Here is a 25,594-nt window from a genome sequence, read left to right on the forward strand (position 1 = left end):
CATGAACTGATGGTGAGTGAGATGAGCAGAACCAGAAAACATTGTAAACCCTAACAGCAACATGAGGTAATGATCAACTTTGATGGATTTGCTCATTCCATCAGTGGACAATCAAGGACAATTGTGGCTGTCTGCAATGGAGAATACCATCTGCATCCAGATAAAGAGCAGTGGAGTTTGAACAAAGTTCAAGAACTATTCCCTTTAATTTAGAAAAAAACCCAGATATCTTATTGTCTGATCTTGTTATCGCTAAAACTTTTTGTTTCTTCCTTAAGTATATGATTTCTCTCTCATCACACTCAATTTGGATCAATGTACAACATGGAAACAAAGTAAAGACTGACAGATTGCTTTCCGTGGGGGATGGGGGTGGAAGGAGGAAAGTAAGATTGGGGGAAAAAATTGTAAAACTCAAATGAAATCTTTTACAAAAAAATAAATAAATAAAAGTGGTCCTTAAATTTTGCAATACAAATTGTGCATAATGATTCCTTTTCTTCTTATGACAATTGTAGTGATGCATACAGGAAAAAGGAATCGCCATGCACAATTAAAAAGAGGGGGGGAAAGTTGGTCGAGCTGGCATTGGAAACCCAGTCCACGCTATTTATATCATCCTATAGACCTTTGATACTTAAAAACTAGTCAGTGGTATCAGTACTTGCTTTTGGTACAAGGAGGGACCCTGATAGCCACCACAGTCATCTTTGGGAGTTAAAGATACTGCTAATATAATTAAAACCTCAGGGCAGCTAAATGGTACAGAAGATACAGACCTGGACTCAAGAAGACCTGAGTTCAAATTCTGCCTCAGACACTTACTAGTTGTGTGACCCTAGGCAAGTCACTTCATCCTGTGTGCCTCAAGTTTCCTCAACTGTAAAATGAGATGTAGATGAAATGGCAAACCACTGCAGTATTCTCTAGGAAAACCCCAAATGGGGTCACAGAATCCTGACCATGACTGAAGTGACTTAATATAACAAAACTAGAATCTCAAGTGCTTTCTCATTAGTAGGCAAAAGTAAAAACTTCTTTATGAATAATAAACAAAAGTAGTCTCCATTTTGATAATCAAGTTATTTAGTAAGGGCAATGTGATTTAGTGGATAAAGCATTAGCCTTGGAATCAGGAAAACTCAGGTTGGAATTCTTAGCCAAAAGATACTATATCTCATGTAGGAAGGGTCTTCAAATGCCATCTAGCTTCACATTCAAGGCAGGAATTGAACCTTAGTCTTTCTTATTGAAGAGATCATTAAAGAGATATTGAAGAGATCAGCTTAAAGCACTACCACCTCCCTTTTTCAATATTTAATAACTGTCCTTTCTAAGTTAATTTACAGGTTTTTTTGAGAGGAACAAATGAAATAATATACATAAAAAAGCTTTCATAAACCTTATATTATATGATATTATATGAAAGAGAGCAATTATCATCATTTGCCTTCCTTCAATTAGCCAATTTAATCTAATTCAACAGACATTGAATAAGCCCATACTAACTATGAGGCACTGTGCATACAATCCAGACTCAAAACCCAATTATTCCCTTTCAGTTTTGTAGAGTAGAAAAATGAGCTCCCTGAATCCAAGGGGCAAGGGGAGAAAGCCCTTTTTTCAGTGTTCTCATATAAAAAGGGAAGATCAATTTTCTAATAACTGCTCAATCATTCAAAGAGCTTCCCAATGCTAAAAGAAATCCTTCCCGAGTCAGATTAAAGAATTGAGTTTACCTACTGATAATTCAGATAACTTACTCTGAGCCTTTAACTTCATAATTTTAAGCATCACAAGAAAAAGAAACAAAAAAGAACAAAAATCAAAAGTTAGCCCAACCCTACCTGTGTATTGATAGTTGCCTTCCTATTCTGTTCCTCACAAAAATTCCCATGAAGAAAACACCCAGGTGAACATTGTTTCCATGATTATCCTGAGAGAGGAAAAAAACACAGAGGTTATGTTTGGTTTCCACTGAAAATTGGTTTCCTTGAAGTACAATGCAAGTATTCCAGATTTGGGCATCTTATATCTCAGTCTTCTGGGAGGCAGGCAGTGGGTCTACCCCAGTGGTGATCTTGACCAAAAGTTAGCTAATCATTGATTAGATAGGATGGAGAAAAGATTCTTCTGGTTATGTACAGCTGAACTTGATGGCAATGGAGGGCCCTGTCACTTTCAATTTCTATTAACCTACTCCTCCATTTTGCTCCTGAAATAGCTTGTAGGTGACAGGTATCATAGTAATGAGGATAGTTTTCTAGTAGATGCCAGAAAATTTAAAGAGCATTATAACCTTGTTGTTCCTGGGACTGCATCTTTTGTTGTATGTCTTCCAGACAGAGGCATTCACTGTCTGCTCACTGTTGATGATGCTCTTTTTTCTTCCACCACTTTTCTTTCCTTTTTCTCCTTCCCTCTTCTCTTTCCTTTTCCCTTACCTTCCTCCCCTCTTTCAATCTCTTTCTTTTTTACTTTTCCTTTGTAGTTACTTTTAGACTAGGCAGTGGTAGCCTTAATTATTGCTTATCTTCACTTGGAGTCCTTGAACCTAAAGAAGTAACCGAGATATGTTTGAGTGGTTATCTAATAATGCCACAACATTATATAAGGGAGGGAATTCAGGGAAGTCTGGAGGGATCTTCATGAACTGATGCTGAGTGAGATGAGCAGAACCAGAAAAACACTGTATACCCTAAACAGCAACATGGGGGTGATGTTCAACCTTGATGGATGTGCTCATTCCATCAGTGCAACAATCAGGGACAATCTGGGGCTGTCTGCTATGGAGAACCATCGGTATCCAGAGAAAGAATTGTGGAGTTTGAACAAAGACCAAGCACTATTAGCTTTAATATAGAAAAAAAACTGATATCTTATTGTATGATCTTGCTATCTCTTATACTTTACGTTTCTTCCTTAAGGATATGATTTCTCTCTCATCACATTCAATTTGGATCAATGTATACCATGGAAACAACGTAAAGATTGGAAAATGGCCTTCTGTGGGGGTTGGGGGGGAGGAAAGTATTAGGGAGATTAGGGAGAAAATTATAAAATTCAAAACAAATAAAATCTTTAAGTACAAGATTATATAAGGGACAGAATTAATAGAAAGCAGCCATTGCAGGCATATATTAGGGGTCAGTGGAAAAGGGATCACTACGATATGCCCCCCTTGCTCTTTGCACCCATCTCTCCATCATTCAATAAGCATTTATTATATGCTTGCTTACTACAAGTACTGTGTTAACTACTTAAACTAGACAAATAATTCCTAACCTCAAAGGGGTGTAACCTGGAGACAGCATGAACATGAACATGCATCCCTACATACAAAGAGAGGAATACATATTAGAGATTATAGGATACCTGCATTACTATCAAAAGCATCTCCTAATTAGTCATAAAACACGAGTTTGTTTGTTCTACTCCAAGTTGTAATATTAGCATTTCTAATTTAAAGACAGACAAAAATGCTTCAACATATTATTGCAAAGAGAATTTTATGCAATATATATAAAAGCATCATAGGTCATTTGCCATAATACTGATAAGGCATCTCTTCCTCATGTTTTAGGGACTTGATCTATGTAATACTACAATCTTGGAATTATCAAAAGCATAACTAAAACTTTTAATTGCCAAAAGGCAAAGGAAATACAAAGCTCCAAATGGGTATATGACTTAGACATAAAGATGACAAATAAGAAAATCAACAAATAAATTTCTTGTCAGATTTATAGTCAAGGTAAGACAATTCATGAGCAAACAAGGGACAGAGAGGATCACAGAAGATGAAATAGACAATTCTGAACATATAGAACTTTAAAATTTTAGCATACAAAACTAATTTAGTTCATATTAGAAATGAAACAAGTAAATGGGAATTTTACAGATAAACATTTATAACATATATAAGGAACTGATTCAAATTTACAAGAATAAGAATCCTCAGTTAATAAATGGTCAAAGTATGTGAACAAGCAATTCTCAGTTTTCAAAGGAAGAAATTAATCATTTATCAATAATCATGAAAATTATCACTAACAATTATTGGTTAATTTTGAAATTCTGCCTCACAACCATTAGATTAGTAAAGTTGACTAAAAAAAGAAAAATGAAAAATGCTGGCAAGGTTGTGGAGAAATAGGGACATTATTCAACTGCTGGTGGAGCTAAGAACTGATTGAGCCATTCTAATAAGTGATCTAGAACTACACTCTAAAATTTACTAAACCATACATACCCTTTGACCCAGTAATATCAACTATGCTCTAAAGAGAACAAAGAAGGAAAAGGACCCAGGCATACAAAAATATTTAGAGCATCTCTCTCAGTGGTGGTAAAGAACTGAAACTGAGGATCTACCCTTCAACTGAAGAATGGTTGAACATATGAATGGATGAATATATGAATGGAACGTACTCATGGGATGTATTGAAAGAAATTATCAAAGAGATGGTTCTAGGAAAACCTGGGAAGACTTGAATGAATGGATATAGAGGAAAACCAGCAAAAACAAGAAAACAATTGACACCACACCAACCACATTTCAAAGCCCTCTAATCAATAACCAATCACAATTCAAAAACATTCATAATTAAGTATGCTATCCATATTTTTGGACATGATCAACGTGGGAATTTGTTTTGCTTGACTATACATATTTATTACAAGGAGTTTTCTTTCTTTTCAATAAAGGATAGTCTATGAGAGGGAAAGAAGGTAAATTTTTGTTAATTAAAAATAAATTTTACAATAATGAGATGATTGATGGATAGCCCAGTGATGCACTGATATGTGGAATGATATGGACCAGAATAACAAAGGATAATAAAGTATAAAGGGATTATGTTGGTATTGGTGAAGGGGGCATTAATGGATACAAATGTTGACATGAATTTGCATGTATAGAAGTAAGGTCAAAACAAAGAGGTGTCAGAATTACCACTGTGTATACACAATAAAAAAAAAGTTCCTTACTCAATGTGACCATTATTTTTTTTGTTTTATTTTTGCAAGGCAATGGGTTAAGTGACTTGCCCAAGGTCACACAGCTAGATAACTATTAAATGTCTGAAACCAGATTTGAATTCAGGTCCCCCTGATTCCAGGGCCAGTGCTCTATCCACTACACCACCTAGCTGCCCCCGACCATTATCTTTTTAAAAAAAATCAGATCTAAACAAGAGAAAATCCAATAGTGACTAGAAAAGAGGAATTAACCATAGTAATAATTTAAGAAAATGGTTCAAGAGAATGCATAATTTTTGAAGAAAGGGCAAGAAAATTGGTTTCAAAAAATGAATTTGCATGTATAGAAGTAAGTATAGAAGGTTGACAAAAAATAAGTTAGGTTGATGCCACAGAAATGGTCATAAAAAGGAAAAAGAACATAACATCTAGGTTTCTCAACTTCCACTCTGTAAAATAAAAAGTTAGAAAGTTTCTGACTCTAATATTCTGCATTCTCTGACATGTATGTATATGAAGTGTAATTAAGTTTTGGGAGGACAATACAAATCTGAACCTATGAACTTTCAGGATGGCAATTCCATTTACTAATGCAGATCAGCAAGTCATCTGTACTGTAGAGTCTTAAAGAGCCACTTGGTCACTAAGAAACTAGATTAAAGAACATGATTAGTGTAAGTGAGAGAACCAACCTAGATCTTCCTGGTGCCAGTTCTAGCCCTCTATCCACTATACCATGGTGTTTCATGTTATCATGTTATAATTGGAATATGAAACTGACAATTGCAGACTACAGTAGAAAGAAATTATAGATAATTCTCCTTTTGTCTTTTTTGGGGTGTTTTATGTAGGGCAATGGGGTTAAGTGACAGGTCACAAGAGCTAGAAATTGCCAAGTGTCTGAGGTCAAACTTGAACTCAAGTCATCCTGACTCCAGGGCCAGCGCTTCATCCACTGTGCCACCTAGTTGCGCCCTCTTTTGCCTTTCTAATCACTTTATCTGAAACCATCAGTCTCCATCAAAAACCTAGGTCTACAAGTCATATTTTACAAAAGGTTCTACTTTTAAACCTTAGAAAGTATTAGGCCAGTATGGAATTTAGGTATTCCTATTCCAATGGTTTAGATGGAGGTATGCCTAAAACAGAACATAAACATTGATCTGTTTAATCTTCTGAAAAGTTAAGAGGAATTTTTTTTCCCAATTCAAGGTATTTACTAACTTTTTACTTTAATAGGGTCAATAATGATGGGTAATACCCAACGAGGCAATACATCAGTGCAGTGGAACCAAAGCATCTTGAGAAAAGTAATAAAGAGCCACTTGGTCACTAAGAGGGTGGTAGGTAGGATATATTTTCTCCAGACTGCTCTTTAACTTAATTTGTTCTGACTATGCCATCCCTTTCACTACTGTCTCATGAATTCTAATAATACTATAGTCTGAAAGTTTCTTCTTAAGTCACAAATTGCAAAAATATAAAGGAGAGGGAGTAATTAGAAGCTCTATTAAATCATGGCATCACCAAAAGAAATTTGTAGTATAAGTCTATTGCAAAAATGAGGTTGTGTCAGAAGTATTCATTGAATTATTAGCTCTCCATCCCTAGTCTAAGACAAGCAAAATAGTTGGCAGTTGGAAAGTCAATTTTCCAGAAGGAGTAGAAAAGTTTCCTCTAATTTTTCAGTGACCCAACATATCATAACAGTATGTGAACTGCTGAAATATAAGTAGGTTGCAGATGGCATTATAAGGCATTATTGCTGGGAAAATGGATTACAGCCCTACAAAGGGCAGCCATCAGAGACACAAAAGAAAATTAAATAAATCTGAAAAAAGGATTATTTAGTCATTTTCACAAGCTATAGCCACCCTCTTAGGCTACCCCTGATGCACATGGGTAATTCTCATTAAAGCAAATTGCACATGTGCATAGAGTAACAGGCTACTGATAGTCCATACAATGAAGCTAGTTATAAGTGAAATGCTTGTGATGAAATTGTAGTCAGGTTTGAAAATATTGGAATGAGCCAGTGGTATTTAGGTGTCCAGTGAAATTCCATTTTTCTCCTGGAAAGAAATTGAAACTCATCAAAAGGAAAAGCAAACTTGGTCTTAAGCTCAGATGCACAATGTTCTCTTGCCTTAAGAAATGTGCCCTCTGTATCATGTCAGATGCCTTTCACTGTGAGAACAAACAAAATATACCAGAAAGGGTTCATAAAATTGAATTAAAGAAAAGTTTCATTCCACCTACTAAATGGTGCTCAGAAACCAAAAGATGAAAGAAAGATGAAAAACATTAGACAATAAGTCATAGGTACCTAACTTTTATTAAATATTCTTTATATTAACTTGGGAAATAGCCATTTGTCTACTTCCATGGTTGCTCAGCAATATATCTACCCAACAAATACATAACAACGACTAATTCATTAATTTTTCAAAAGAATATGAAGTTATTCAATAGGCAGCAAAGGCCAATAAATGTTTTCTGTGTAACTAGAAAACTGCTTACAGTGTTTACATATAGTCAAAATTTGTATATTTGTGACTAGGAAAATCTTAGACTGCTTTGGGTTTTATGCTATTTCACATTATGCCTCAATGAATCTATGATCTCACTAATGTAGGAATCTCTTTCCAATGGCGCAGGTCACAACTCATCTCTGTATAGCTCTTGTCTGCGTTCTTGCATAAATTCTTCATAGGAGACCCATGAAGGGTCTTCTATTAAGGTCTCTTGTCTCTATCTCTTGACCAGAGAAGAAAGGCTATCTGGGAGTCATCTTACCATCGTTGCTGTGTAATGGGGCCATCCCCTTTTTCCAATTAGGCATTCTTTGATAATACCTTTTATGTCATCTTCTCTGAACAATGAAAAATGTCATTTATCCAAACTATAACCTGTAGAGATAGATAGCCTATAGTGTTTTTCCATAAGAACGTGCATCTTGGAATAACACTGAAGACGACTAAAGAACTGAAGCCAGAAATGAAGAGGACAATGGGTTTGGATTGTTTTTAATATTGTTTTGCTGTATAATCCCAAACTTTCACCCTGAAATAAAGACCTATGGTTTTTCATGCAAATATTTTTGTGTTTTTAAAGTTCTACTACAGCAAGAACTCTTCTTTGTCCTTATCTCTCTTCATTTTTCCACGGTATATTAACCACCTTCTCCATTTAAATATTTATGACAGTGGCTTTGATTTGTTTTCATCCCACCAGTATGAGTACTTTCCCAATTTCTTTTACTGAATTTTCATACATCTTCTTATCCTTCATCTTTCCTCTACATCTTCTCTCTTGATGAGCTCATTATCACCTATAAATTCAATTAGAACTTTTACATAGTTGCCTTCCAGATCTATATAATCCAGCCCTAGTCTCTCTTCTCTCAATTCATGCAACTACCTTCCATCCCAGTCCAATTAATGCTGTCATAAACTCTCTCTTGGACTATGCCAATAGGTTGATTATAAGTCTATCTCAAGATGGCCATGCAGCCCACAACAAACCACCAAGAATGGCTCAAATCAGATGAAAATGTAACTGGATAAGATTAATATGAAAACATACTTTACATGATGTCACATTTTTGATTAATATCATGCTCCTTGCCTTCTGAGTGGGTAGGGGAGGAATGGGAGGAAGGGAAAAATATCTGGAACTCAAATTAAGAAAAAAGAATTTTAGAAGTAAAAAAGCACTCATTTGATCATGTCACTCTCTTCTTCAAAAAGCTTCATTCATTAGTTCCCTCTTAACCTAGGATAAAATACAAATTCCTCAGTTTGGCATTTAAATCTCTTCATACCATGGCTCCAATCAATCTTTCTAGGCTTGCTGCATATTATTTCCATTTCTAAAACCTTATGCTCCATTGGTTTACTCTTGAGGATAAATTCCATCTTCTGCCTCTGTGGTTTGGCAAAGACTGACTCTCAGGTCTAGAATGGATTTCCACTTTACTCTGACTTTAAGAATTACTATTTTTGCTCTAAATCATTACTTATTAGAGAAATGCAAATTAAAGTTTCTCTGAAGTATCACCTCACACCTCTCAGACTGGCCAATATGACCAGAAAGGACAAGGATCATTGTTGGAAGGGTTGTGGGAAATCTGGGACACTATTACATTGTTGGTGGACCTGTGAACTCATCCAACCTTTCTGGAGAGAAGTCTGGAACTGTGCCCAAAGGGCAACAAAAATGTGCATACCCTTTGATCCAGCAATACCACTACTGGATCTATACCCTGAAGAGATGATGAAAAAGGGTAAAAACATCACTTGTACAAAAATATTCAGAACAGCCCTGTTTGTGGTGGCAGAAAGATTGGAAATCAAGTAAATGTCTTTCAAGTGGGGAATGGCTTAGCAAACTGTGGTATATGTATGTCATGGAACACTATTTCTATTAGAAACCAGGAGGGACAGGAATTCAGGGAAGCCTGGAGGGATTTGCATGAACTGATGCTGAGTGAGATGAGCAGAACCAGAAAAAACATTGTACACCCTAACAGCAACATGGGGGTGATGATCAACCTTGATGGACTTGCTCATTCCATCAGTGAAACAATCAGGGACAATTTGGGGCTGTCTGCAATGGAGAATACCATCTGTATCTAGAGAAAGAACAGTGGAGTTTGATCAAAGACCAAGGACTATTACCTTAAATTTAGAAAAAACTGATATCTTATTGTCTGATCTTGCTATCTCTTATACTTTATGTTTCTTCCTTAAGGGTGATTTCTCTCTCATTACATTCAATTTGGATCAATGCATACCATGGAAACAATGTAAAGACCGGCAAACTACCTTCTGTGGGGGGGGGGGGGGAGTAAGATTAGGGGAAAAATTATAAAACTCAAAATAAATAAAATCTTTTTAAAAAAGAATTTCTATTTTTCTTTAAAGTTTGGCTCCAGTGACATTCTCACTGAGACTTTAAATGACTCCGTCCCATTCTCCATCTCTGTCATACCTACTGCCTATCCTTCCCCATCCATGAAATTACTTTGTATTTATATTGCAAATATTTTATATTGCCATATGTATACATAGATTTCCCCCAATAAACTGTGAGTTACTTAGAGATTTTTTATTCTCCTCTTCCCAGGGTCTACTACACTTGTTGACTAAATGAGCAGCACACATGATACTTCCATCCTTTTGAGTTTTCTTTAACTTTTGATATCTTTATGTCTTTCTTCCATTATCGGATTTTAAGAACCTTGGGAGAAAAAAAAGACCTTGATCTTAAATAATTTTTTACCTTCACAGCATCTAGAAGAGTTCTGTGAATATAGTCCTGAACAAATATCTGCTGAATTAGTGATTTAATGAGAAATTACTCACTTATTATTGAAAGAGAAATTGTTCCTCTGGACACCAGATGCTCAAATTTTATTTATCAGAGGAGATAAACATTGATTCACTCAAAAAGCACTATGCAAAGCACCATAGGAAATGTAAAAGAGAAGACAGCAAAAATCTAAATCAGTTTAGAAAACATTATTTTTCAAATTTCTGCATCCTTTCTGAGAAAGCCACACAAAGGAAAAGACAGAGTACATTACCTTCACAGGGAAGCTTTCCTGTCCAAACCCATCCAAATGTTCCACTTCATTGATATACATGAGTTCAGCATCCGCTGGCGAGATTCCACTAGAACCAGAATAGTATCAAAAGGAGGAAATAGTTTAGGACAAAGCCAGTGAAAGAGTTGACCCTCATAATGCCAAGTTTCATAACTGTTTAGCTAGCTTGATTTAGGAGTAGCAATCATCACAAAGTTGGAATAATATCATGCATCACTTGATCACCCATTTCCAGAATGCTAAGAACCTCTCCTTCCTGGAGTGTTCTTTCACTAAGCAGGAAAATGGAAAGGGATCTACTTAAAATCTCTTGAAGAATACAAATCTTTTCTTGCTGCAAATTATCCTAAATGGCTTTGTGAATAAAGTAACCTGCTCAAAGCTAATACAAGCCATTTCCTGTATTTGGAATAATTCTCTACTACCTTAAAAATATAAAGACATTCTTTTTGGATAAAAAGGATCAAGGTAAAAGTTTAGAAGTACTACATTTGCCTTCTAATAATAGAAGGGAAGGATGGGATGGGATGGGAAGGATGTTTGTTTTGTAATAGCCTAGAAGAGTTCTCCAATGCTTCCTTGAATCAAATGTTCTCACTATTTCCCTTTAAGTCTAACCCTTTGATGTTTGTCGCTATTGGTAATATGGTTAAAGCTAGAGATACCCACTCAAAATAGTATTTTCAGTTTGCACTCCTAGGATTTCAAGGGATAGGGAGTGTCAGGATATTTTCAATACAACTAGTACATGGAACAAATCCATAGAATAAAGTTTTCCTGACTCTCTCTAACCATCAAAGTCTCTATGGTAGGATAAATCTGGATTAAAATAATTAAAAGTACTACCCTCAATAAAACTTAAAACTTCAAGAATAAATAACACAGAACTGTGTCACAAGCTGACTTGATCTTTTATATGGATGATGCAAGAGTAGTCATGACAGGTAAGGAGATATATATATATATATATATATATATGAATGTTAATATATCCTAATGTATGGACATTAGGAATCTAACATATTAAAGGCAATACTAAACATCACCTTCAATTGCAGAGCCCCCAGAATACTAGACCAGATTCAAGCCTGGCTCCTGAGACCATCAGGGAAGCAATTTGTATAGATTAAAAATCTGATTCTAACTCAACCTCTAATTTTTATCCTATATAGGTATACCTTGTTTTATTGCATTTTATTGGGCTTTACAGATATTGGGGTTTTTTAAAACAAATTGAAGGTTTATGACAACTCTACATCAAGTGAATTCATGGGCAATTTTTCCAACAGTATGTGCTCACATCATGTTTCTATGTTTCATTTGGTAATTCTTACACCGTTGCAAAAATTTTCATGATTATTGTATCTGTTTTGGTGATTTTGTGATCAGTGATCTTTGATGTTTCAATTGTAATTGTTTTGGGAAATCATACTGCACCTATATAAGACTATGAAATACATTGTATATGTTCTGGCTTATCCACCAGTCATTCCTTCAACTCTCTCCCTCTCCTTAGACCTCCCTATTTCCAAGACACAATAATACTGAAATTGAAACAATACTGAAACCCTTAAAATGGTCTCTAAATGTTCCAGTAAAAGAAAAGTTCCATCAATATTGCAAATTTAGTTGTTGTCTTATTTTAAGAAACTGCTACATCCACATCAACTATCACCCTGATCAGTCAACAGGCATCCACATCGAGGCAAGATCCTCCTCTAGCAAAAAGATTATGACTCACTGAAGGTTCAAATGATGGTTAGAATTAAAGTATTTTAGCAATAAGATATTTTTAATTAAGGTATGTATGTTGTTTTTAGACATAATACTATTATATACTTAATAGATTACAACATAATATAAACATAACTTTTACATACATTGAGAAACCAAAAAAATTCATGTGATTCATTGTGATAATTGGTTTATTGTGATAACCAAAGCTACTAAGATTCAGAAAAGAAAGTCCTTGGCGCTGTTAAATGTTTCAACACAGAATCAGAAAATGTTTTATCAATAAAAATGAGACTAAAGAAGAGCTCTTGATAATGGACCCCCAGAATAATTAGACCTTTCCTTGTAACTTGCAGTTGAATCACAATCTAATGTTGTCTTTCCCTTTTAGAATGTGAGCTCTCTAACAGAAGAGTCAGGCTTTTCTGTTTGTATCTCCATTGTTTAGTTTAATGCTCTACACAAATATGAACTTAGTAATTTTTTTTAATTCACTCACTTATTCATTCACTTGTTCATCTGTTTCTTACCTGTGTGCTTTATGTTCCTGGGCCACTTTCTGGGTCAGCTCTTCCAGGACCGCTTCTTCCAGTGCCAAGTCCTACAGAAAACAGACACCAACAAGTCTCATAAAAATCTTGTCTTGTCTCTTCTCTGTATTTTTTTTTTCATTTATTTAAGGCAATGGTGTTAAGTAACTTGCCCAAAGTCACATAGCTAAGCAATTATTAAGTGTTTGAGGCCAGATTTGAACTCCTAAGGGCCAGTGTTCTATCCACTTTGCCACCTAGCTGCCCCAGGCTCTTCTGGTCTTCAAAATCTGACTCCAAAATTCACCTTTACAGAAAATCTCATCTGAATGAACTCACCTGATAGCATACATTTCTGAACTCTTTTAAGGCTTCTTTTGTACTACTATGATTTACAATTTGCTGATAATTTTGTAAGCTTTCTTATGGCACTGCATTTATTCATGTCATGTGTTAAACTACCAAATAGACAGCCTAAATGCTAAGGTCAGGGAATAAGTCTACTTATAAATTTCCTATAACCACACCAACTTCAATGTGGCAAGTATCCTTGCATTTGCCATAACATTAAGACATGTTAGCTAACCAGAGATCATACAAACACACCTGGTTGAGAGCAAAATCCCTAGCTTCTGCTTTAAAGTAAAAGGAAGTGGGGGTGGGGTGCAGAATAGAGCATTCTAGCACAAAGCTGTGCACTAGGCAAAATAGAAGTCCCCAGATTAAGCACTGAAGACCCTGAATTCATGCAGAGAATGAGGTGCCAATTCTCACCTTTATCACTCACAACCTAGTTCCAGGTCACAAATTCAAGGAAGACCAGGGAGGATACCAAACTTAGAAGTGGCATTCCAGGGTAAAGAACAGTCACAGTTCCTAAGTTGTATACTTGTGGCATACTTGCTTCTGAATTTGCAAGGAGCCAGTTCAGAAGCAAATAGTTAACTATTTGGCTCTGCTGCCAGAGTCTGAAGGTTCAAGTCTAAAACCAGTCTAAAACCTACAGTAGAAAATACAGGGCAGTACAGTTGACCAAAGGGTAATCTGTAGTTCTATTACTCTGAACCAGCAAAGCTTCTCAAAATGATAGTGGCTGTGCAAAGGGCAATAAAACTGCATATATACTTTGGTTTGTATTCCCTTTGGAATCGCGAAAAAGGGCAAAAACCCCACATGTACAAAAATATTTATATCAGATCTTTTTGTAGTGGCAAAGAATTGGAAATTGAGGAGATGCTCATCAACTGGGGAATGGATGAACAAATTGTGGCATATGAATATGATGGAACACTATGGCTCTGTAAGAAATTATGAGGGACTAGACTTCAGAATAGTCTGGAAAGACTTGTATGAACTGATGCTGAGTGAAGTGAGCAAAACCAGAAGAACACTATAAACACTAACAGCAACACTGGGTGATGATCAACTATGATGGATTTATTCATTTCAGCCGCACCATTATCAAAGTCAATTCTAAAAGACTTGTGATGGAAAACATCATTCACATCCAGAGAAGGAACTAAATGCAGACTAAAGTTTACTATCTTCAATTTTTAAAAATTGTCTCATGTATTATGTTTTTCCTCTATTTTTTCTCCATTTTTGATATGATTCTTCTCTCACATCATAACTAACATGGATCTCTGTTAGCAGGATTATACATGTATGATCTATGCTGGATTACTTTTTATTGGGGGAGGGGGGAATGAAGGGAGGGAGAAAGAAAACTGTAGAACTCAAAATCTTTCAAAAAATGATTGTTGAAAACGGCCATTCCATGTAGTTGAAAAATAAATAAATAAAACATTTAATTAAGGGGGGGAAAAGATGACCGTGGCTGAGACTATCAGTAGGTCTTCTAAAATTCCAAAGGAAACAAGCCCACAGAGGACTTGTTACTCAAACCCAAACCCAGGTCAGGAACTTGCAGGGCTCAGCCCAGGAGGGGAGGTATCAGACTTTGCCTAGATCTACTAGGGAAACTGAAGCTTACAAATCTCCATTTTGAATTATCTCTGACTTATTGGAATAACATGACACTCAATACCCCCATGAGAGCAGCAGAAGGGCCTGAGAAAATACAAATTAAGCCCAGACATGCCTTCTTAATGTACAGAAAATCTGACCCCAACCTAAAGTCCAAAGTCATGAAGGCTAAAAGAATAAGCAGTTCAAAAAAGAATTTTACCATAAAAAGTTATTATGATCACAAGAATATTCAAGACATAAACTCAGAAGAAGAGAATGACTCCAAAGCATCTAAGAGCAAAGTCTCAAAGAAAAACATAGGTTGTATCCAATTTCAACGAAAATTTATGGAAGAGATTAAGCAAGAATATTTAAAAGTTCAAACAACTGTTTTTTATAAATGAAATAAGAGCATTAAAGAAAAATTAGAAAAGAAATAACTATGGAAGAAAGATTTGGAAAGGAAATTAATAGCTTGGCACAAAAGATACAAAGCTAAGTCCAAGCAACAAGTTCTGAAATGAAAATGGACCAAATAAAAGCTAATGAAACTTCATAGGAAACAAGAAATATTAAATCAAAACAGAAGAAAATATAAGTTATCTCACAGAAAAACCAACTGACCTGAAAAATAGACAGACTTAAGGGAGAAAATTTAAGAATCATTAGACTGATTACCTGTAAGTTACAACTTCAAGGGGACAGGCTTCATATTTCAAGAAATTATAAAAGAGAATTACTCAAATCTCTTAGAAAGAATCCATCAGATACTTCTGAAAAGAAACCCCAGATTAAAACTCCCAGAAACATTACAGTCAAAATCTAGAGCTTCTAGGTCAAGAGAAAAATAATGCAAGCAACCAGTAATCAATAATCAAAGTACTGAGGAGCCACAGTCATAATCACACACAATTTAATATATCTACCATTATAAAGGAATGAAAAGCTTAAGTATGATATTCCAGAAGTTAGTGATATAGGTTTATAATTAAGAGTAACTTGTCCAACAACACTGAGCATAATCCTGCAGGAAGAAAAGAATGACTAATGAAAGAGGACTTCTAAGCATTTCTGATGAAAACACCAGAGTTGCATAGAAACTTTGAAATGCAAACACAGTAATCAAGAGAAACATTTAAAAGGTAAACATAAATGAAGAATCTTAAGGGACTGAACAAGAATAAACTGTTTACATTCTAAAATAGGGAGTTAATACAAGTGTCTCATCAGAACCTTACTATCATCCAGGGTCATAGCAATCTAATTAGACAGAGGGTCTAGGAATGTCCACTGTAAGTTGATGCTCTTAAAACAAAGATGGAAAGAGAAGGGAAGATAAATACACAATGATCGAGGAAGGGGTGGGAGAAAGATAAGGAAAATTATTTCACATGATTGGGGTACATGAATAAAAATTTATACATATAAGGAGAAAAGGATGGTGGGAAGGACACTTGAACCATATTCTCATCTAAAATATCAAGAAAAATCAGTAATACACACACACACGCACACACACACATACACGCACACAGTTACAGAGCTCCATTTCACTCAACAGTGACTCGGGAAGGAAAAAGATAAAGTTGTTGTTTTGTTATTATTGTTGTTCTTTTTGTATGTCGTTCTCACTTTTTTTTTTTTGCAAGGCAAATGGTGTTAAGTGGCTTGCCCAAGACCACACAGCTAGGTAATTATTAAGTGTTTGAGACCGGATTTGAACCCAAGTACTACTGACTCCAGGGCCGGTGCTTTATCCACTGCACCACCTAGCCGCCCCTGTACGTCATTCTCAAAGAAGATCATGACATCAGGGAAATGACACCATGACATGCACCTGAATTGTACTTAAGTTGGGGGGGTGTGGCGAGGGGGGGGGGTTGTACTAAGCCACCAGCCTCCCTTTCTCCTCTGGATCTAGTGGCTAGATTTGGATCAGAATGACTTGGAGATGGCCCTGGATTCGAGGCAATCAGGATTAAGTACCTGTCCAAGGCCACAAAGCTAGTAAGTGGTCACTGTATTAAGAAGGATTTGAACTAAGGTCCTTCCAACTCTAGGACTGGTGCTCTGTCCTAGAAGGAAAAGGGAGAAGGGAAAGGAAGGAATAGGAAGAAGAGTAGATTAAGTGAGGGATTGTTCTTGAATCATGTCAAACTCTCCATAACCCCATTTGGGTTTTCTTGGCAAAGATACTGGAATGATCTGCTATTTCCTTCTCTGGTTCATTTTATGATAAGGAAACTGAGCCAAATACTATTAAATGACTTACCTGGAGTCAACAGCTAGTAAAGGCTGAAGACCAGATTTGAATTTGGGAAGATGAGCTCAGAAGTAAGAGATTAGTCCTAAGTAAAGTATTAACTAAAGATGTACAAAAATATTTGCAGATGCTTTTTTTTTTTTGTGGTGGCAAAGAATTGGAAACTTAAGGAACTCTCACCAATATAAGAATGGCTAAACAGCTTAAAAGCTATGAATGGGATTGAAAATTACTGTTTTGTAAGAAATGTTGGATGGAATGGTTTCCAAAAAAAAAAACCCAGAAAGCTTTTAAGAAGTAATGAAAAGTAGAGTGAATAGAATCAAGAAAACAAATCCTATGACAAAATTGTAAAGACAAACAACTATGAATGACTTAGGAACTCTCATCAACATGATGTTCAAACAGAATTCCAAAGGACTCATGATGAAATATGGTACCCATCTTCTGAGAGCTATATGATGAACAGAGGCAAAACAAAATAACGGGGTGGGGAAGAGGAAGATGACCAATATGGAGATCTGTTCCGCTTGCCTATATACATACATATATAAATAATATGAACAAGGGTTTTGCTTTTTTTTAAATAGGAGTTGAAAGGTAAAGTAGTAAAAAGAAAGCAAATTTGTATTGATTAAAAAAATGTTAACTTTAAAAAAGTGAATGTAAATGACATTCAATTTAACAATTAAGCATCAATTTATATAAAAGGTATCATACTACATATTATATTTATTCACAAAAAATATACCTCAACCTCAAGAAGTTTACATTCTGCTTGGGAATACAAGATATAAATACATCAGTAAATCTAATATTTTAAAAAATTGGCAATTACCACAGTCTAAAGTATACAAAAGATATTAAAGTCATGATCACATGTGATCAAATTATGAAATCTAAGGTTACTAAAAGGAAAACTATTCAAAGCTGGAAATTTCTTTGAGAGATAACAGAGGTAATCATCATCATCATCATCATCATCAAAGATTTTCAAGCAAAAGATATATAACCATTTGTTGCAGAGGCTGCATAAAGAATTATTTTCAGTTAAAGGCTGAACTAGATGACTACTGAGGCTTCTTTTAGCTCTAAAATCCTGTGATTCTATCATTTTCACAACTTTATGAAACAGATGGATTTTATTCTTGAAGTCAGCTATTTTGTTCTTCTCTCCTTCAAACAAATTCAATTTATCCTCATATAGCATACTTTCAAGACCTTTCAATACCCAAGTTATCCTCTACTACATGCCTTTCCTATATTTATCAATGTCCTTCTTTAAATGTTACTTAAAGAACAGAACTCCCCAAATGTAGCATGACTGTGAGGATATCCAGAACTTTTCTCCTTCCTAAGTATGATTACTATGCCTGTTTTATAGATGTGCAAAGATATGAGGCTATTAGAGGTTAAATTCCTCATTTACCAGCCCATAGCTAGTATGAAGGACAAAATTAACAACCAGATCTCTCCTAACTTCAGGTCTAGCACTTCCACAATAGCATACTATTTCCTTAAGCAGGTAAAGTCATAGATGAACTCTAGCTCTTTGCTCCAAATTCTTTACATCATTGCATCAAATTAGGAAATATTCATTTCAATATTGAGTTCTAAAGGGAATCCCAAGAGAGAATCAAATTAGTGTGATTTAACCAACTGATTACTAAGGATCACCCTAGATAAATAGATTTTGCCAGGAAATAGCCAAGATAATTGAAGCAAGAAAACTGAATAGTAAGTTATCAAATTCAAAACTTACTAGTGAAGAAGCTATAGATTTTCCATGTGGCTCTTTCTACCTATATGATTATATTCCTTCTATATCTTATTCTCATCTAAAATATCCAGAAAAATCAGTAATACACACACACACACACATACACACAAACATACACACACACATATACACACATACCCACAGACAACTTTCCCATGTTCAATCAACTATAAATTTGAGAGGTAGGATTTCTATTCTGATCTATCAGCTACTCTAGGCTATCTTTCAGGGTAAGGTCAATGGCAGGATAAATATAGAACAACTATTGGAAACTGATCTGTCCATAGAGATATTGAGTATTTGGAAAACTCTTATTTTATATACTTCGACATGTTTTCTTTACATCTTCTGACTAAATTAGCTTGTGTCATGGTAACTTTCAAATCCTAGGCATTTTCATATTTACTCTGAATAGAAAATAAACTGTGTTTTACAAATTCAATTGTATATGTGCATATCTCTGAAATCATTTTGTAAAACTCAGAAACAGCTTAAGAAAATAAAAGAGATAAAGTAGTGTGGGAGGATAGAAGGAGGAGAAACTATTTTACAAACCCTCAAATCTATGCTTTAAACAACAAGAAAAACAAAGTCAACTATTGTACTTAACTAAACTGTCTCTGTCTAGAACTCCTGGGCCTCTCTTTGGTATTTGTCTCTGTCACAGAAAAATGTGAGTGGTACTGTGCTAATGAAAAATGGCAAGAGTACATGTCTGTACATAACCACCCACCTATGGCATATACTATTCATTTAACTTTATTCTTTCAACTGGTGAAAAAATGCCATCACACATTTAGGAACCTTAAAAGATCAAATGGAAATAAATTCTGTACCTTTTCTCCCCCCCCCCCCCCCCCCCGCCCTGACAAGTAAGTTGCAGTTCTTTGTCTGTCTGACAGGAGCATGGGATAAAGAATAGAAATCTGACTTCTGAGTCAGGAAAACTTGGGTTCAAATCCCACCTTTGACACAAATTGATTATGCAACCATGAACTCCCAGTGTCCCAGGAAATTTTCTAAGCTTAAACATTGAAATACAGATATTGAATGTGCATGGACGCAGTGTTTCACCAGATTTCTATACTGATAAAATTACAGGTTCAGTCCAAAAATAACTGAAACTCCACATATACTCACACCATTTAATTATAGCTTTTCACTAATTCACCAACATCATGAATTTTCAAACTCAATGCTCCGATTAGAGCTAGAAAAACATGTTTATAACATGCAGAGTTTAAAATCATACCCAATAATTTATTAAAATGTCCCCTGGAGCATAACATTAAAGCACTAAACAAAATCCGTTAATCAATAGCTGTCCCTGACCACCTTTGCTCCACATTTCAAAACAGGTTTGAAAAATTTAGTGAGTCAATCAGCTATTTATTAAGTGGCTTCCATGTGATAAGAGCTGGGGACACTTCAGCATATATATACATATATGTGTGTATAAATATATAAATACACACACACACACACACACACACACACACACACACTACACAATCATTACATAGTAGAATATCCTGAAAAATTTGGTGCTTAAAGCATACCAACTTCTGATGGTAAAGACCTCATAACAATTTAAGCCTCTTTCTACTTTCTACTTCTTTAGACAAGGTCCCAGACAAAAAGATTATAATCATTGTTGACTACATTATTGTTTAGAAGATGAGAGTTAAAAGGAAAAAAAAATGTAAATTTCAGCCCTATGGTTCAAAACATCAACAAATATAGGATAGGAAGGGCAGAATTACAAAGAAGTTCATGTAGGATGGAGGTATGAGTGAACTTTGAGTTCTGATAGTCAAGGGTGCAACAGAGATATCCTCCCAAAAAGTAAAATTATGCTAGTCATTATCACAAATATATAGCATCTACAGCACAAGGGTAAAAACTTAAAAATTAGCCAGCTATATCTGATCAAACATTTAATTCAATCCTAAAAAGTTGCCGGATTTATTGAAATGCACGTCCCACTTGCCTTGGTAGCACCAGACCAAATGATAAGCCCTGTAAGTTGGACAATTCCCCCCAACATTACAATACCTAAAAATTTTAGGGCAGGAGGAGTGTTGTAGAGATCACTTGGCTGCCTCCTAATTTTTATGGATGAGTAAACTAAAATGACATCTAGAATGTCACAGAAGAAATTAAGTGGCAGTGCTTTTCATTACATTTTAAACAGATAAGATGCTTGACATTCCAAAATTCTGTAGAAGTAACTCCAGATTATCTTGGAAGTCTAGACTAAAAGGACTCTAGAATCTTTTTAAACAAACAAACAACAACAACAACAACAAAAAAACCTTGCTCATGGACTAGGAAAAAAAAAACCAATGATGCATATCATGCCTACGATGTCAGTTTCTTATGAATGCCAGTACAATCTAACATTGGCTATGTACCCAATACATCCAAAACCCTTTACCAGGAACTAGAAAATATACAGGAGATTCCATTGATCTTCTCTAATAGAAAAGCTTCTCAATTTTTCTGACTAAGGATAGAGTTGCTCCTTACTGTCAGTAATTCGCCCTATCCTCTCTAACTAAAGCCATGTCCCCTGGTAGTAGAACTCAACCACACCTCCAATTCATTATAGCAATGACAGGTCCCATCCTGTCTGTCCTAAACAGGTCTACCTATTCCCCAAACAATGTTTTGTTTTGCTTTTTTGAAGAATATCCTAACTCTGAAAGAAGACCATGCAGCTTGCCAAGAAAACATATACATCATGCTCTGTTTTTCTCTTCTGAAAAAGTTTCTCTTATTCAAGTCCATCTTGGAAACAAAAGGCAAAATAAAAAGTAGGAAAATGCACTCACCATAGGAAATAATACATATTCTCGGAGAAAATCTTGAGATTCAAATTGACTGTAGTCCCCAAAATCAGCTGAACCAAAACAAGAAAAAAGAAATGGTGTTTAATATAAAGGACTGAAAGGTGAGAGGGAACAAAATACAAAACTCTAAACTTATTTCCAAGTTAAGATTCACAGGAAAGTATTTTCCCAGGGAACAAAAAAAAGGAATAGATGGCTTCTTTTATTGATTATCATAATTTTTAAATAATTATTTAAATTTTTGTTTATTTAAACAATTATTACATTATTATTTTTTTTTAAAACAGCAACAGCGAAATCAAATGAAACCCTTCTCTTTAGGCTAAAATCTCCATTTTCTCATTCTGTTTGGAATTTTATTTTTCTCCAGTTACATGTAAAAAAAATTTTAACTTTCATTTTGAAAACTGAGTTCCAAATTCTCTCCCATACCTCCCTCACTGAGAAAGTAAGGAATTTGATATAGGTTATACATGTATAATCATTAAAAACATTTCCATAATAGTTATAATGTTAAAAATACATAGAGCCCCTCCAAAAATTTTTCAAGGAAAAATAAAAAGAATGCTTTAATACATCAACAATTCTTTCTGTGGGAATGACATAGTATGTCCTTCAAAGTAGTCTTGGATCATTGCATTGCTGAGAGGAGCTAAGTCATTCATGGGTGATCATTTTATAATACTGCTGTTATTTTATATGGTAATGTACAGAATATATTTCATTTTATATCAGATCATATAAATCCTTCCAGGTTTTTCTGAGAGCATCCTGCTTATCATTTCTTTTTGTTGTTGCTGTCGTTGTTGTTGTTTGCAAGACCATGGGGTTAAGTGACCTGCCCAAGGTCACACAGCTAGGTAATTATTAAGTGTCTGAGGTCAAATTTGAACTCGGGTCCACCTGACTCCAGGGCTATTGCTCAATCCATTGTGCCACCCCAATATGAGGAACTCCCCCCCACCTTTGGTTTTGCTTATCATTTCTTATATCAATATTCTAACATAATCACATACCATAATTTGTTCAGCCATTCCCCAACAGGTGGACATGCCACCAGAAAAGTTACTGTAAATATTTTTATACATATAGATTCTTTTCCTTTTGTTTTTAATCTCTTTTGGGATACTGACCTAGTAGTAGTATTTCTAGGTCAAAGGGTATACATTTTTCTTTAGCCCTTTGGGCATAGTTACAAATTGTTCTACAGAATGATTGAATCATTTCACAATGCCACCCCTTTTTCTGTCCTGTTAATTAATCTAATAGGTATGAGGTAGTACCACAATATTATTTTAATTTGCATCTTTCCAATCAATAGTGAATTAAATTTCCTTCAATTGGGGAATGGCTTAGCAAACTGTGGTATATGTATTGTCATAGAACACTATTGTTCTATTAGAAACCAGAAGGGATGGGAATTCAGGGAAGCCTGGAGGGATTTGCATGAACTTATGCGGAGTGAGATGAGCACAACCAGAAAAACACTGTACACCCTAACAGCAACATGGGGGTGATGTGCAACCCTGATGGACTTGCTAATTCCACCAATGCAAAAATCAGAGACAATTTGGGGTTCTTTCAATGCAGAATACCATCTGTATCCAGATAAAGAGCCGTGGAGTTTGAACAAATTTCAAGGACTATTCCCTTTAATTTAGAAAAAAGAAACTGATATCTTATTGTCTGATCTTGTTATCTCTTATACTTTGTTTCTTAAAGATGTGTGATTTCTCTCTCAACACACTCAATTTGGATCAATGTACAACACGGAAACAAAATAAAGACTGACAGATTGCTTTCCATGGGGGGGGGGGGGTAAGATTGGGAGAAAAATTGTAAAACTCAAAACTCAAATAAAATCTTAAAAAAATAGTGAATTAAAACATTTTCATAGGACTATAGTTTTGATTATTTCACCTGAAAATTTTTCTTATCTTTGATCACTTATCAATTGGGCCAGTGTTCTTGTTTCTATAAATTTTTGACTCACTCTCTATATTTGAGAAATGGGATCTTTATCAAAGAAATTTGTTTCAATTTTTTCTACAATTACTACTGCTAACTGTATTTTCCTCCAACCTGTTTTGCACCCCCCCATTCATTCTATTCTTTCTCCTTTCATCTTTGTACCCTTCAAAAGTGTTTTGTTTCTAACTACTACTCCCCCAATCCATCCTCCCTTCTACCACACACACACACACACACACAAACACACACACACACAAACACACAAATCCTTATCTATCATCTTCCTCTCCTACCTTCCTATAGGATAAGATAGATTTCTAAACCTAATTCTAATTATTCCCTCACTGAGCCAATTCCAATGAGAGTAAGATTCACTCACTCTCCTCATTCCTCAACTCTCTCCTCTAACCCTATACTATAAAAGCTTTTCTTGCCTCTTTTATATAATTTATCCCATTCTACCTCTCATTTTTCTATTCTCCCCTTACATTTCAGTTTCAACACTTAATTTCATTTTTTTAGATATTAAACCCTTCATATTTAACTCATACCTGTGTCTCTGTCTATATGTGTGACACGTGTGATATGTGTGTGTATACTTACTCCTTCTAACTGTCCTAATAATGAGAAAGTCCTTACAAGTTACAGTATCATCTTCTCGTGTGGGAATGAAAACAATTTAACCTTATTAGTTCTCTTTCCTATTTACCTTTTTAGGCATCTCTTGAGTCTTATATTTTAAAGTCAAATTTTCTATTCAGCTCTGATCTTTTCATTAAGAATGCTTGAAAATCCTCCATTTCATTGATTTTCCATTATTTCCTTTGTGGGATTATAATCAGTTTTGCTGGATAGGTGATTCGTCATTGTAATCTTAGCTCATTTGGCCTCCAGAATATTTATTCTAAGTCCTCTAATCCTTTAATGTAGACACTGCTAATTTGGAACTATGCTGAAAGGACAATAGAACTATGCATACTTATTGACCCTGCAATACTATTACTAGATCTGTATCTCAAAAATAAAATGAGGAAAAAAGGGGGAAAGACCAACATGTGCAAGAATAATCATAATACTTTTTGTGCTAGTCAAGAATTGGAAACTGAGAGGATGCCCATCAATTTGAAAATGGATGTACAAGTTTGTGTCATATAAATATAATGGAATATTATTGCTCTACAAGAAACAACAAGCAGGCAGATTTCAAAAAAACCTGGGAAGACTTACTTAAACAGCTCACTTGGAAGTGAGCAGAATCAGAACACTGTATACCTTAACAGCAACACTGGGCAATGGTCACCTAAGTCAGATTTAGCTCTTCTCAGCAATACAATAATCAAAAACAATTCTAAAAGACATGCAATAAAAAGATACTATCCACATCCAGAGAAAAAACTATAGAATCTGAATGCAGATAAAGGCATACTATCTATAACTTTTTAATTTTTTTCTTTTATTTTATTTTCCTACAGTTTTTATTTGTACTTGTATATACACCCAAAGGGCAATAAAAATGTGCATACCCTTTGATCCAGCAATACTACTACTGGGTCTATACCCTGAAAAGATGATGAAAAAGGGTAAAAACTTCACTTGTACAAAAATATTCATAGCAGCACTGTTTGAGGTGTCAAAGAACTGGAAATCAAGTAAAGGTACTTAAATTGGGGAATGACAAAATTTTATGGAATGGGGAGCCAAGATGGTGTCAAGAAAGGAACCTATCTTAGGCGCTCTCTCATAAAACTCATAAGCTAAGGACTATAACTAAATTTTCGAGAGACAGAACCCACAGAGGGACCCAATGAGGCAGTTCTCCTACTGAAGGTAACCTGGAAAAGATCAGAAAGGCTCTGCTCCCCAGGGTTGGAGGGGTGGCCCACCAGAGCAAAAGAGCTTCAGCCTCCT

At 35.2% G+C, this 25,594-nt stretch overlaps 1 protein-coding gene across 5 annotated transcripts in view; it reads right to left on the reverse strand.

The window, feature by feature from the left end:
• Positions 1-25,594, reverse strand: part of PTPN14 (protein tyrosine phosphatase non-receptor type 14) — a 251,889-nt gene that overhangs the window by 62,310 nt on the left and 163,985 nt on the right. For all 5 annotated transcript variants that reach the window (XM_074222657.1, XM_074222659.1, XM_074222656.1 and 2 more), the window contains 4 exons: positions 21,698-21,765; positions 12,853-12,923; positions 10,568-10,655; positions 1,848-1,936 (listed from right to left, as the gene is read on the reverse strand). In XM_074222657.1, the coding sequence (XP_074078758.1) occupies positions 1,848-1,936; positions 10,568-10,655; positions 12,853-12,923; positions 21,698-21,765 (316 nt within the window). The remainder of the gene's footprint in view (positions 1-1,847; positions 1,937-10,567; positions 10,656-12,852; positions 12,924-21,697; positions 21,766-25,594) is intronic.

Source organism: Macrotis lagotis, chromosome 2 (assembly GCF_037893015.1).
Source record: "Macrotis lagotis isolate mMagLag1 chromosome 2, bilby.v1.9.chrom.fasta, whole genome shotgun sequence".
Lineage (NCBI taxonomy): Eukaryota > Metazoa > Chordata > Mammalia > Peramelemorphia > Peramelidae > Macrotis > Macrotis lagotis.